Source organism: Nicotiana attenuata, chromosome 10, assembly GCF_001879085.1.
Source record: "Nicotiana attenuata strain UT chromosome 10, NIATTr2, whole genome shotgun sequence".
In the NCBI taxonomy this organism is placed as follows: Eukaryota; Viridiplantae; Streptophyta; class Magnoliopsida; order Solanales; family Solanaceae; genus Nicotiana; species Nicotiana attenuata.
Window position 1 is genome coordinate 25,387,832 of NC_031998.1, and position 14,659 is coordinate 25,402,490.

Here is a 14,659-nt window from a genome sequence, read left to right on the forward strand (position 1 = left end):
TTTTACTTTAGGATAGGTGATTTCTCTTCATTGTCAAGTCAGGTATTTGCACATGCTTTTTCGGCTCTCTTTATAAATAGTCAGGAAAAAAAAGCAAGAATTTTCCATCTTTCATCATTCCAAACAGCAAGCTTCCACCTCTCACTTTAATTCCTGGCACGTGTTTCAGACCAAATAAATAAATAAAGATATTCACATCTCTAATTGCTTTTAAATTTCTTAGGCCATAGACTGTACAACTTGGTCTTTTTTGTGAGCAGAGATGTCCGGTTTGATGAACACATTTTCCCTGATATGATACTACTTAATTACACTCTGACAACAACTTCGTCTCTCCCACACTGTAAAAAAACATTACACTAAGGTTGTGCTTGGTATGTTCGGAAATGTTTTCTATAGAAAATATTTTTCTAGAAAATGTTTTCATGAAAAATGAATGATTTATCACTTATTTTTCCTTGTTTGGTTGGAGAGTGGAAATCTTTTTTTGAAATTTTTTTTCAAGTGTTTGGTTAGAGTGTAGAAATTTGCTTTCTAGGAAAATATATTTTATGGTACTCGTCTCCTACCCCCCCACCCCCCCCCCCGCTTCCCCAAGTCCACATGTTTCCTTGTGTTGGGCACAAGGAAACATGTTGTCCGGCCAAAGGTTCAATGGTTTAATCTTATTCTCTTTTGGTTTCCATTCCTATTCGGAATTGGAGTCGGTGTTTATTCCTATTTAGAGCTAGTTTTGGCTTTAAGAGAAAGCACCACTCATTATCTATAAATAGGACAACCTTGGAGAATTACTCTATGCTTATTAGTACAAGTCTTTGAAAGACTTAAGCACATAAGGGTGGTTTTTGAGAAAGCTTTCATCAAGAGAGAAGAGAGAAGAAAAGTATTCGTTTTGCTGCAAATTTTATTCCGACCAGCCAAGTTCAAATCTCGTTTACCGATTCGTTAACCCTTGGATCGGGCTTAAATTGTGACTGAGTGTTTGTAACGTTCTGTTCTTTGATTTGAATGGTGGAGATCATATTGTGAGGCCTATGGCATCTGATTTCGTGCCCCAAACAGCAGCTCCTGTTTTGTGGCTTCTCATCTTTCTTCAATTGATTTGTCGTTGCTCTTGTTGCTATTGTTGCTCCATGTTTGGAAATTAATGTGTAGCCAATTTGAAGAACTTTTGTAACCCTCTTATTGTTATAGTAGAGCTTTTTGGATCTTTGTGATCCCGTGGTTTTTACCTTCGATTTGAAGGGTTTTCCACGTTAAAAGTTGGTGTTCTTTATCTTCTTTATTTTCGGGTTTGCCTCTTCCTCGACATAATAGTGGTATTAGAGCCTTGGTTATTTATCCGGGTTGTTACGGAATGGAGGCGAATATGAGCAAGATGGTATGTTTAAATGAGAGAAATTATAATGTTCGGAGAAGCAAGATGAAAGATTTATTATTCGTGAAGAAGATGCATCTATAAATTTTTGCAGCTTATAAACCCGAGACTATATCTGATAAAGGTTGGGATTTCGAGCACCAAAAAGTATGTGGATATATACGATAATGGGTTGAAGATAATGTTAGCAACCATATTGTGAATGAGACACATGCAAGATCATTGTGGGAAAAGCTAGAAACTCTTTACGCTTCAATAACTAGGAACAACAAGTTGTTTCTGCTAAAGCAATTAATGACCTTTAAATACAAGGAAGGCCTACATAAACGATTTCCAGGGCGTCCTTGATCAGCTGTCTGGAATGGGAGTTAATTTTGATGATAAAATACAAGGACTTTGGCTTCTTAATACTTTGCCAGATTCTTGGGAAACTCTTCGTGTTTCTTTGTAAAATTCAGATCCTAGTAACCATGGAATATGCCAAGAGTGGTGTGTTGAACAAGGAAGTAAGGAGAAAATCTCAGGGTTCATCCTCACAAGAAGATATCTTGGTTACAGAAGTTCGGGAAAAAGATAGAACAAGAGGTTCGAGGAATAGAGATAAAAGTAGAAGTAAGTCAAGATCCAAATACCATAATACTACATGCAACCACTATGGTAAGAAAGAACACATCAAAAGGCTTTTCCACAAGTTGAAGCAAGACATTAGAGAAGGAAAAAAGTGAAAATAACGAGAACAGTGTTGCTATTGTTCGAGATGACCTTCTTTTTGCTTATGATGAAAACGTCATTAATTTGATATCCCATGAGATGAGCTAGATAGTAGATTTTAGAGCTACCTCACATGTCACACCAAGAAAAGACCGTTTCTCATCTTATATCCTGTTGATTCTGAAGTGTTAAAGATGGGCAATGCCAGTGAAGTTAAGGTGTTTGGTGTTGGCACAGTTTGTTTGAAAACTAATAATGGTTCAACATTAGTTCTTCAAGATGTCAAGCATGCTCCAGTCTTTCCTTTCAATTTGATCTCCCGCAGGAAGATTAGACGATAAAGGTTACCATAATACCCTCTTTAACGGCCAATGGAAGCTCACCAAGGGCTCGTTAGTAGTGGCTCGAGGAGTCAAGTCTGGCCATTTATATGTGACACAGGGCTCTATTCTTAATGACTCCATTAATCTGGTGGAAAGTGACACTTTATCAGAATTGTGGCACAAAAGATTGAGTCATATGAGCGAGAGGGGGGTTACGTGTTTGGCTAAGAAAAATTTGATTTCTGGAGTGAAACAAGCAAAGCTGAAAAGGTATATCTATTGTTTAGCTGGCAAACAGAAAAGGGTTTCCTTTCATAGCCATCCTCTCTCAAGAAAGCCCAATTTATTAGAGTTAGTACACTCTAATTTGTGCACTCCTTTTAAAATAAAGTCAAAAGGTGGTGCACTTTACTTTGTGATATTCATTGATGATCATTCTCGTATGCTCTAGGTGTATCCTTTGATTAGAGAGTAGAAATTGTTTTTCTAGGAAAATACTTTTTATGGTACTCTCCTCATCCCCCCCTCCCCCTCCCACCCCTTCTTTCCCCAAGTCCACATGTTTCCTTGTGTTGGGCACATGCCCATGTTGTCCAGTCAAAGGCCCAATGGGTTAATCCTATTCTCTTTTGGTTTCCATTCCTATTTGGAATTGGAGTCGGTGTTTATTCCTATTTAGAGTTGGTTTTGGCTTTAAGAGAAACCACCACTTATTATTTATAAATAGGACAACCTTGAGAATTATTCATGCTCATTGGTACAAGTCTTTGAAAGACTTAAGCACATAAGAGTGGTTTTTGAGAGAGCTTTCATCAAGAGATAAGAGAGAAGAGAAATATTCATTTTGCTGCAGATTTTATTCCAACCAGCTAACTTCAAATCCCGTTTACCGATTTGTTAACTGTTGGATCGGGCTGAAATTTTGACTGAGTGTTTGTAACGTCTTGTCTTTGATTTGAACGGTGAAGATCGGATTTTGAGGCATGTAGCATCTGATTTCGTGCCCCAAACAGCAGCTCCAGTTTTGGATTTTTGTGATCCCGTGATTTTTACCTTCGATTTGAAGGGTTTTCGACGTTAAAATTTGGTGTTCTTATCTTCTTTATTTTCGGGTTTGCCTCTTCCTCGACATAATAGTGGTATCAGAGCCTTGGTTATTTATCCGGGTTGTTACGGAATGGAGGCGAGTATGAACAAGATGGTATATTTAAATGGGAGAAATTATAATGTTTGGAGAAGCAAGATAATAGATTTGTTGTTCGCGAAGAAGATGCATCTACCCGTTTTTTGCAGCTCATAAACCCGAGACTATATCTGATGAAGATTGAGATTTCGAGTACCAACAAGTATGTGGATATATACGACAATGGGTTGAAGATAATGTTCGCGATCATATTGTTAATGAGACACATGTGAGATCATTGTGCGAAAAGCTAGAGACTCTTTATGCTTCAAAAACTGGGACATATTTTCTTTTATGTATATACATAAAAAAAATTACCTATATACATAGGGCACAAAGGGAATTAAATTGAACTTGTCTTCACCGTACATAGCTCCGCCACTGTTCCCACATTGTCAATATTTTCCGTTCACTTCGTTAACCTCATCAGCTCTCTCAATTCCAACCAGATTCACATCTTAAAAATGGCATTTTGTTTCTCATATTAATCTAAAAATAATAATTCCTATTCTATTTTCGCCATTAAGGCAAACACTTTAAAGACAAAATCTAATCATGTCTTTCATATGACTTATTAGTGGAATTTGTCATATGTGGGTGTCCAATTCGGAGACGGATGTGGGCTTAAATGATTACACACCCACTTCAACTGACTCATTTATGACAGCCCAAACCCCTAATAAAAACAAGCAAGTATATCGATTTTGGTTATCTTATTAAAGTGCATTTGACGTATTATTGTGAAAGGATAATGTAGAATTCGAGCAACTACTATTTGGGCTTTTAATTGTCTATTAGAGAAATTTTCATAAATCACTATTATTTAGTGGTTATTAGCTAGTTGTAACTATCATTTACTATATTATTTTCTATAGCTATGTTTTTAGTTTTGCTAGAGTGTATTCGATGTATTTAAGCTACTGTATTCGACGTGAAACAAGAGAGTACAACTAGGCAATTATTGTATTCGATTGTATTCACAATATGTATTTGTGAATACAGTAACGTAAATAGCGTAAATCGTGGTCTATTCAGTTGTTTTTAAACGGAAAGTGAATCAATTAACATAAATAGACTCATAATATAACTCAACAAACTCAATTATAAATCTGAATACATAAATACATCTGAATACATAAATTATATTAATTAAAAAAAACATATGAATACATTCATGGAATATAGTGAGACAGCGAATACAATGAAATATATGAAATACAACGAGAAACATTGAAATACAATTGAAAAAAAGAAAGACAATGGCTACAATGAAATACATAGAATACAGCGAGATACATTGAAATACAACGGAAAAAAAAAGTAACAAACTCTTCAAGTTGCTCAGCCCCAAACTCCATCGTCTTTGTTCAGGAATAACCCTAATGTCGTCTCGTCGATAGCAGATTTCGAACCTCCATTATCAGCCCCAATTTATCTTATGTCAGATTTTGACAGTGATACGAAACATAAGACATTGAGAAATTCCTAAGTAGTAGCGTACCTCACTCTTAATTTGGACATTGTTAGGCCCACGTAATAACATCGAGCTTCTATAAGGGTGAATCCCAGTCATCAACTCATAAAAAGTAGAGCAGGCAAAATTGGTATTCGTACTTTCTGACTATTGTGTTTACAGGTTATTGAGACGATAACAGTACATTAATAGGCATATTGCTGTTGAATAACAGATTTCAAACCTTCATATTTCTCTCTAGGGCTTGATTTCGACGTTGATTTAGAGTCCCAAGCCACTAACAGTGAAAATTTCGTTCGATAATAGAAATAATCAGTGGAGAATCATGGTTGTATTTATGGAGAAAGACTGGCGTTGAGAGAGAGAGGGTGGAGAAAAATTTGAAAGAATGAAAGAGCAAAATAATACAAAGCGTATTTTATGGCTTAATGGTAGAAGATGACCATAAATAGATATTTGGCTATAAAAATCAAAAGGTAGCTATGAAATAGCATTTTTTAAAAGAATATTTATTAAATTAAATAAGGTATCAATTTTTGGTATCGGAGGTAAAAATTCCTTTCTATTACGACAGTAGGCTCATGACTAGTATTAAGGCAAGATAGAAAAGGGGTCAAAATTGCAACCACTGTGCTGCATTTTCATTCAGTGTTGCTAAAAAGAAAAAAAGTAAAATTTTCAAGTGACGTCCAGTTTTACGTCACCCATTGAATTTTTATTGTCTTTTTTAACAAAAAGTTTAACCTATAGCTAATATTTGGATAATTTTAGATACATACACTTTTCTCTTCTTCTTTACTGTTTTCTTCTTTGTGCTTAGAGTTTCTTCTTCTTTTTAATTGCAAAATGGATTTGTTAAATTTGTTGTTTTGATAATTTGATGATTTAGATTTGTTCATTATAATATTTAAAAATTATGTTTCAAATTTGAGCTCATTTGGAGTAGATTTGGACATTGAATTGTGTATTGGGTTGTTGAAATTCGAAGAACAAGTTTATATTTCATAACTTCAGATTTGATTTCCGTAATTGCATTAAAGAGATTGAACTACTTCATATTCAAATTTCTGAAGTTGCATTTAGCTAGCGTTTGGCCATAGATCCCAAATTTATTTTGAAAAATCTGATTTGGATGAAGTTTGGTTTGAAGATAAAAATGTGTTTGGACATACGTTTTCAAAACATATTTTTCAGCTTTATTTTGGAATAACATGTATATAATTCCCAAGTTTTGGGATTTTGGCCCAAAATCAGCTCAATAGCTGATTTTGGAATTTGAGATTTGGGATTTGGGATTTGGCCAAAATATGGGCAAAATTTATGGCCAAACATGAGTTTTGAAAATAAATCCCAAATTTATTTTGACAAAATTCATGGCCAAACGGGGCCTTAATAAATAGAAGAACTTCAAATTTGATTCCTGAAGTCACATTGAAGAGATTGAAGTGCTTCATATCCGAGCGGATACACTTTAAATTTTTTTTGCGATACGGGTATAACTTCAATGATGGTCCCAAAAATATTATATATAAAATGCCCCTTTTTAAATTTACCCATAACAGTGTTCTTGGAGAAGTGTTTTTTTTTATTTTTTATTTTTTTATGATTGTTAGGACTATATGAGAATTGAATTTGTTTTTTGTCAGTTAAGGAATTATTAGCTTAATATTACCTTATTTTCAATGAGAAAAAAAAAGATATGAATGCCATAACATATACTTCATTTTCCCAGTTTTATATGTTGGTGTTTGATTTAATATGAAGTTTAAGCAGGCGTTTGGACATAAGAATTGTAAAATTCCAAAAATGGTAAAAAAAATTTCAAGTGAAAATGGTATTTGAAATTTAGAGTTGTGTTTGGACATAAAATTCAGTTTTGGTTGTTTTTGAAGTTTTGTGAGTGGTTTGAGTGAAAATTTTGAAAAACAGCTTTTTAGAGTTTTTAAAAATTTCAAGCTAGCGTTTGGCCATAGATCCCAAATTTATTATGAGTTACTTTCCTTTTTAGTCTGTTCCAAAACAAATGATACATTTCAAAATTTGAAAATAATTCAATTTTAAATTCTTCATTTTACCCATTTACCCTTAATGAGAAGCTTTTATAGCCGCACAAATGTCATGGTCCCACAAACCTTTTACCTCTTAAGCTTTTAAGACCACAAGTTTCAAAAGTCTTCTTCTTTTTCTTAAACTCCGTGCCGAGTCAAACTACCTCATCTAATATGAAACGGAGGGAATAATAAGTTAAAAAAAGAAAAAGAAAATAAAACAGAAAGGAGGAAGAAGTAGAAGCAGGAGAAAGTGACTAGTTTTTAAAAGCAACATTAGGTGGGAAATTTGGTCAAATGATCACCATTAACAAAAGTGACTTAATACCCAACCCCTTGAAAATAGTGACAAATTGAGTTCTCTTCACTTCATTTTCTCCACACTTTACTTCCAAGAAAGGAACAAACTAACCAAAGAACTCATCTACACTCTTCTTTTGCCTTTTGCTATTATTCTCTTTATTTTAACCTCCCTTCACCAACATCCATTAACTACCCACTATTAGAGGCAGCCATTTTTCCCTTTAATTTCTAGCAGAACAAGAACTACTTACTTCACAAAGTTCTCAAATTTCTTGATTTTTTAGCTAAATCTTTGTAATGGGTATCAAACTTTTTATGTTTTCTTTCATTCTAACCTCAGTTCTATTCATTCTTGTTTACATACCCACCCGATTATCTCAATCACCAATCACTATTTTCAAGCCAACTAAAAGCTTCATCATTTCTAATACTAGTAAACCTTACCCTGTAAAATTTGCTTACTTGATCTCTGCTTCTAAAGGAGATGTAGCAAAGTTGAAAAGGCTGCTGTTTTCTCTATACCATCCTGGGAATTTTTACTTGATTCATTTGGATTTAGATGCACCAGAAGCTGAGCACAAAGAGATTTCAAGATTTGTGGGTGGAAATACTGTTTTTGGAGAAATTAATAATGTTTGGATTGTGGGAAAGCCTAATTTGGTAACATATAGAGGACCAACTATGCTTGCTACTACACTTCATGCAATGTCTATGCTTTTGAAGATTGCTAAATGGGATTGGTTTATTAATCTCAGTGCCTCTGATTATCCTTTAGTTACTCAAGATGGTATGGTGAGTGCCTCTCTCTTTTTTTATTTTTTTTTCTTTTTTAAAATTGGCTGGTAAAGTTAATGTCATGTATCCGGGAGGTTACAGGTTCGAACCGTAAAATTAACCTCTTGCAAAAATGCAGAGTAAGATTGCATACCATAGACCTTGATTCCTTGATTCCTTCACATTTCTGAATTTAGAAGGAAAAAAAAAAATTTCCTTGATTCCTTCACATTTCATTTTCTCAAAATGCAGTGAAGAATACTTTGTTTAGTTTATACAAAATGTATGAATTCCTTCAAATATTAATTTTCCAATATGAGTTCAATACTTCAATTGTACTAATTTTTCATAGTTCTCTCTTTTAATGTTTTCTCATCATGTTCTCAGATCTGATCCATGCCTTCTCTGACATACCAAGGGATCTAAATTTTGTACAACACACCAGCCACATGGGTTGGAAACTGTAAGTTTTTTTTTTTTTTTTTTTTAAGAATAGTTATAAATGTGTAAATTGTTTGTTTATTAAGAAATTCCATAGTACTCAAAAATATATTTTTTTATCTAGGAATAAGAGAGGAAAGCCAATTATAATAGACCCTGGTCTACATAGTTTAAACAAATCAGAGATCTGGTGGGTTATCAAGCAAAGAAGTCTTCCAACTGCTTTCAAGCTTTATACAGGTTATTTTTCTTTGAATTTTTTATTTATTATTTGTGGCTTCAAATATTCTAAGAGATAATAAAATAAATGTAGTGGCAAGACATCCAATGAACCCATGCATGTGACTCTTGAAGACAGCAAAGACCATAAAAAGAGGGGCTGAAGTACCTTTTGCTAAATATGTTATATAAACCTATTTGCAGAAATTATTAAATTTTAGACATATTTTGAAATAAATGCTAAGAGAAAGTTGGTCTAATTAGTATCTTCTGACTTATTAAATCTTCATTTTTTTTATCCATTACCTTTAATCCTTATTTCAATATAGAGAAAATGAAGAGGAAAATAGCTTTTACTTTTATTTGCTGCCTTGAAAAGGTTTAACTATCTATAACCACAAAATGAGTAACCTTTCTTCAAGCTAAATGATTAAAACTTTTACTAGAAAAACAAGATATTCATAAAATAAGCTATCTAGCTCGGACCCTCCAAAAATGTTGCCACACCCCTGTCGGGTCCTCCATTGACACACGTCCAGCGGTGTTTTTGAAGAGCCGAGCAGCATAGAAATAAGTTCCATTAGACAAAAACTAAGCAGTAACAAAGGTAAAAGTATTAAAAGACTAAAAAAACCTAGTTTGAACTACATTATCAAGAAAATGCACATGTTAATGTCATAGACACATGCTCTGCACTTGGTTCAAGTAGAATCATTCTTTTGGGTTCCTAGATTGTGCTCTATGGTAGTACTGAACAATTAAAATCTCAGTGCTTTGGGAGAATTTATTTCTTAAAGATCTAATTAGCACCTAAAGTTATTAAGGTACAAAAGTGTCACAAGGCCTAGATCTTAATTGTATTCATATTGCAATTCACCACCTCTAGTGAGAATTTCTACTTTGATGGATAGAACTTGATGGCACATGCTTGTGCTGCCTTTTGAATTTGTGTGTGTATAATTGTATATATAAGACTCAAGATTTTGATTTTATTTCTTTTTCATTTTGATGGATAATTCAAGATTTCAACAATTCCAATTTATTTTATTATCATCTTCTTTAGCTCATTTCTCATGATCTATACTTTTATATATCCAGATGTGTGTAATTAGACCATGACTGGAGAACAGCTACTCTTTTCCTTGTTATTTCATTCTTTCGTGTTGGGGTTGGAGGAGAATGACTGAAGTTTAAATCAAAGGGTTTAACTTACATATAGTGACGATGTAAATAATTTTTACACTCTTAGGGTATTTTAACTTGTTGTAGCGGATAATCTACCTTATTTTCAAGGTTGCCGATCACACTTTTTATTGATGTTTACTTATTGTTATCTTTTAGGTGATCTGAAATGATGTGATTGCATAGAAGTTAAAGTCTAAATTAGACTTGACATTTCCTCGTCAGTTTGTTGATGAACTGTGTGCGGACGCGTTATTTGCTATTTTTCGACATTCCATAAGATAAAATTGTTAACAAGAACTAACATAAAATATATTTGCAGGTTCAGCTTGGACAATATTGTCCAGATCCTTTGCAGAATACTGCATAATAGGCTGGGAAAACCTTCCAAGAACTCTTCTTCTCTACTACACTAATTTTGTGTCATCACCAGAGGGTTATTTCCAAACAGTCATATGCAACTCCGAGGAATACAAGAACACTACAGTGAACCATGATCTTCATTACATAACTTGGGACAACCCCCCGAGACAACATCCTCGATCCCTTGGTCCAAAGGATTACAGAAGAATGATCTTAAGCAACAGGCCATTTGCCCGGAAGTTCAAGAACAACAACCCTGTCCTTAATAAAATTGATCGTGACATTCTCAGAAGACGAAATGGACAGTTCTCAGCCGGAGGATGGTGCACCAATGACGATGAGCGAGGTTGTTTTAGTCTCCAAGGTGAGAAATATGGCGTTCTAAGGCCTGGAATTGGCGCCAGAAGATTGAAAACATTGTTAAAGAAATTGATATCTGCACCAAATTTTGCTAAGCGGCAGTGTAGATAATTTGGAAATGAGACTTACTTTTTGTCGGAAATATAGAAAAATAAATTTTGTGGCAGACATGAAATAATGTTAGGTCAATTCTTGATAATTGTCATAGTTCATCAGTTTGTACGAGAAAAAGAAAAATATATGTCAGGAATGTTAGTCATTGGAGTCCAGTTTCTCGTCTTCTTTTTTCATTGTTATTTTTGGATTCTTTTCTATTTGTGGAGGTGTTCTAATTCTTTCCAAATTGTAGCCAGTACTATTATTATTATTACTACTACTACTACTACTACTTTTTTTCTGTGATTAGTTGTTTTTTGCTCATTGCATAAGGGGCAAGAACTATGATGAAAGTGACGACACATGGCAATAAAAAGTCTCGTCCCTCAACATAAATGACGACATTAATATTCCATGATGATTTTTGGATTAGTAATAGTATTTGGGTAGGGGGTTTCCGATTTTATGTATCATATATTTCAATAGTACTTACCACCACTTAGCACTAGAGTTTAGATCAAACAACAATAGAGCATATCTTGATAGGTTGGTTTAGGAAACAACACCTTGTGACATATGCAAGCATATGGAAACTCGACAGTCGCATAGACAGACATGAAAGTAAAGCAAGTGTCTGGGAATTTTGGTGAGCTAAATACATCTGCTGTGAACAATATGCAAGTTTTGACAGGAAGAGATGATCCAGGGACACTATGATTGTAGGACAAAGATGCGGAGCTACAATGTTAGCAGTCCAAGGATGTTATTTCTTTGCTTACAGCAACTTTTCTTCTTTTCTTGGCATTTAAGCAGACCTATTCTGCAATCAATTCTTCTTTCAACAAGTGATCCAGAATCTTCAAGAATTGCTTGACAGTTTCATGGAAGTAGGAGGAAAAGTCAGATTTGTCTTACAGAGTAGAGAACTGAGATTATTTTGTCGGCGCCATTTTGGCTTCAGGACGGGAAGCAAACAAGGATAGAAAAGTGAAGGGGCAATCAGTGTTCTATCAGCCCATGTCAACAATTTTGTTAAACTGGATGTTTAATATGATCAGAACTTATACAGAAAAATAAGCATATAATTTTCCCTATATAGTTTTTCCACACCATCCTTCAGATGTTCAGACATTCAACCCATGCTACAACTGCAATTACACATTAAACTTACACTTCTACTTGTGTATATAAACATGAATATGCAGATGTGTCTTTACACAAAGACATAACTGAAAAGAATAAATTTCTTAATTGTATCATCATTTCATTTCTCTTATAATTCTATACTAAACTTTCTGCCTGCAGGAACTCTTACTTCATGATACTTGTTGCTCTAACTAAACCAGTGTTCTCATCAGCAGGCATTTTAGCACCGTCTATTTTGGAAAGTCACAACCTATGTTACTCGGACTCTTCAAAAATGTTGTTGGGTGCATGTCGGATCCTCCAAATTTAGTGCATTTTTGAAGGATCCGACACAGGTGCGGCTCCACTTTTGGAGAGAAGAGAGTCCAAGCAACATAGGTCACAACAAGCACAGTAAACGGGGAAGACAGGAGAATGAAAATAAAAGGCAACCACAATAGTGAGTAACAATAAAATTAGAAAATCGGAAAATGGAAATAGTTACTATTGCAATTATTTGAAAAAGAAAAAGGAAAAAAAAAGAGCAGTGTATTAACACACGCTATGTAATATTCAACAAGATTCCTGGTAAGTCATTCAGTATCCTGTATCAAATTGTTGATCATATTTACCAAAGGAAGAGTTCCCTTTGTCATAATCTCTATTCTAGAAGTATTTGAAGCGCGAGCGAAAAGGGACAGCCCGAAAAATATAAGCTCAGGAAGATACAGCCGAGATGACAAGAAGCCATGCCAATAACGAGGTTCTAGATCAAAAAAGGCATCGAAAAACCTTCTCGTAGCGGGTAAATCAAGTTTCAGAAGAATATCCATACCGAAGCAAAAGAATTCTCTTTGACGTCTCCTTTCTATGGGCCACAAATCTTTCCAAACAGCTGCAGATAACTCATTACCAAAAAGGTCTTTCTCAGAACCAAGGTACTGAATTATTGCATTAGCGACGACTGGAGCTGCAGCTAGGGTCCTTGCTACCATATAACCTGTTGAGGGATGAACCATACCAGCTGTACCACCAACTCCAACAACTCTCTGAGGTAATACAGGAAGAGGGCCTCCCATCGGAATTACACAATACTCGTCCTCTTCAATGCTCTTAACTTTTATACCCAAGTGATTTAAACGAGCCACCATTCTTTCTTGAATATCGTCCATACGTAATCCAGGACGAGCAACAAGTGAGGTTTCTTCAAGAAATATTCTATTCGATGAAAATGGCATGGCATATAAAAAAGTTGGAACTTTTCTATTTTTCTCCCTCAGCTCCATATTATTACCAAGATGTGAATCTCGCCAATCCATGAGAACCATCTTACTTGTATCAAAGGGATGTTCCTCCACTTCCGCCAATATGCCATAAGCTACTTGATATCCAGGATTATATGGCTTATCATACTGAACAAGACATCTTGAGAAGCCAGTTGCATCAAGAACCACCGTTGCCTGAATAGTTACACCATCATTGCAAATCAGCATAGATTTAGCTTCCTCGTGAATTACCTTTATAACTTTGGCGTGGTGGAATTTAACACCGTTTAGTATGCATTTCTGCATCATTTTGGACTTAAGCTGTTTCCTATTAACCCTTCCATAAGGTCTATCAAGATCTTTAGTTGTGTTGTCATCGATATAAACAACAGTACCTGACCATGTGGCGTCGAGGCAATCCAACAAATCCATGGCCTCAAATTCATCCACCCAAACACCATAGTTATTGGGCCATATCAACTTCGGCGATGGATCGATTGAAACAACCGATAGTCCAGCCTCTGAAACCTGCTGTGCAACTGCAAGTCCAGCGGGTCCACCACCAACCACAGCTAGATCTACAACAAGACCTTTTGAAGGGTCATACATGGGAAGCTCAAAATCAAGATTTTCCTTTTTGGTCTCAGGTACAAGCTCCAAAAGGGCACTACTACTAGCCTTAACACAAACCCCTTTACCCCAATTTTCACAAAATTTCCTAGAACCAAACTTATGGGGCTTTACAGAGTTAAAGGAGCTAGCTTTAACAGAAAATCCATCAAGTGGGTACAAAAACTCAAGCTTATTTGGGGTTTTCAACAATGTATCCATATCTTCCAACAGAGGGTTCAAAAATTCTTGAAAACTACAAACAGGATTTCAAGAAAGTTCCCTAACTTTCAATTCTTAATACTGAAATAGGGCAAATAAAAGCAGGTACTTACAAGCTTGGAGGTACTAACTGTGACATGTTCCTATCAGAACATGATAGGGTCTTGAATAATTCTCAAGATTTGCCATATAAGAGAAGTATTGAGCATATCAAATCTTGAATGCTCACCGTGTAGACAACGAGCAGAGAAAGAGAAACCTCATCCTTTTCTGTTAAAAATTTGGCACAACGTGGTAGGTATGCTTGTGGTGATAACACTACCATGTTAAATGGTAGCAAATATCTACTTCCATTTTAGCATAAAATATAGAAAGGTGAAAAGATAAAAGGAATGATAGTGTGATTTTCGTTTCTTTTTTTTTTATTTTTTTTATTTTTGATCCTCTTTCGCACCGAATTATTATTACAGTTTAGTTTAAGAATAACAATTTTCACAGATTAATAAAAAAAACATAGTTTCACATAAAATGAAAATTAGGTGTTTACCCGTAAAATAACATAGTTGAATTTGTAACGCGGTTT

General features: G+C 34.8%; 2 protein-coding genes across 2 annotated transcripts; one reads left to right on the plus strand and one right to left on the minus strand.

Moving 5' to 3' along the window:
* Positions 7,604-11,130, plus strand: LOC109233172 (beta-glucuronosyltransferase GlcAT14A). The gene is made up of 4 exons (XM_019398952.1): positions 7,604-8,207; positions 8,582-8,657; positions 8,760-8,875; positions 10,359-11,130. The coding sequence occupies exons 1-4, from the start codon at positions 7,718-7,720 to the stop codon at positions 10,868-10,870; spliced, it is 1,194 nt and encodes a 397-aa protein (XP_019254497.1). The 5' UTR covers positions 7,604-7,717; the 3' UTR covers positions 10,871-11,130.
* LOC109233173 (lycopene beta cyclase, chloroplastic) lies at positions 12,442-14,414 on the minus strand. Its single transcript, XM_019398953.1, has one exon. It carries the CDS (start codon positions 14,074-14,076, stop codon positions 12,574-12,576), a length of 1,503 nt encoding a protein of 500 aa, XP_019254498.1. The 5' UTR covers positions 14,077-14,414; the 3' UTR covers positions 12,442-12,573.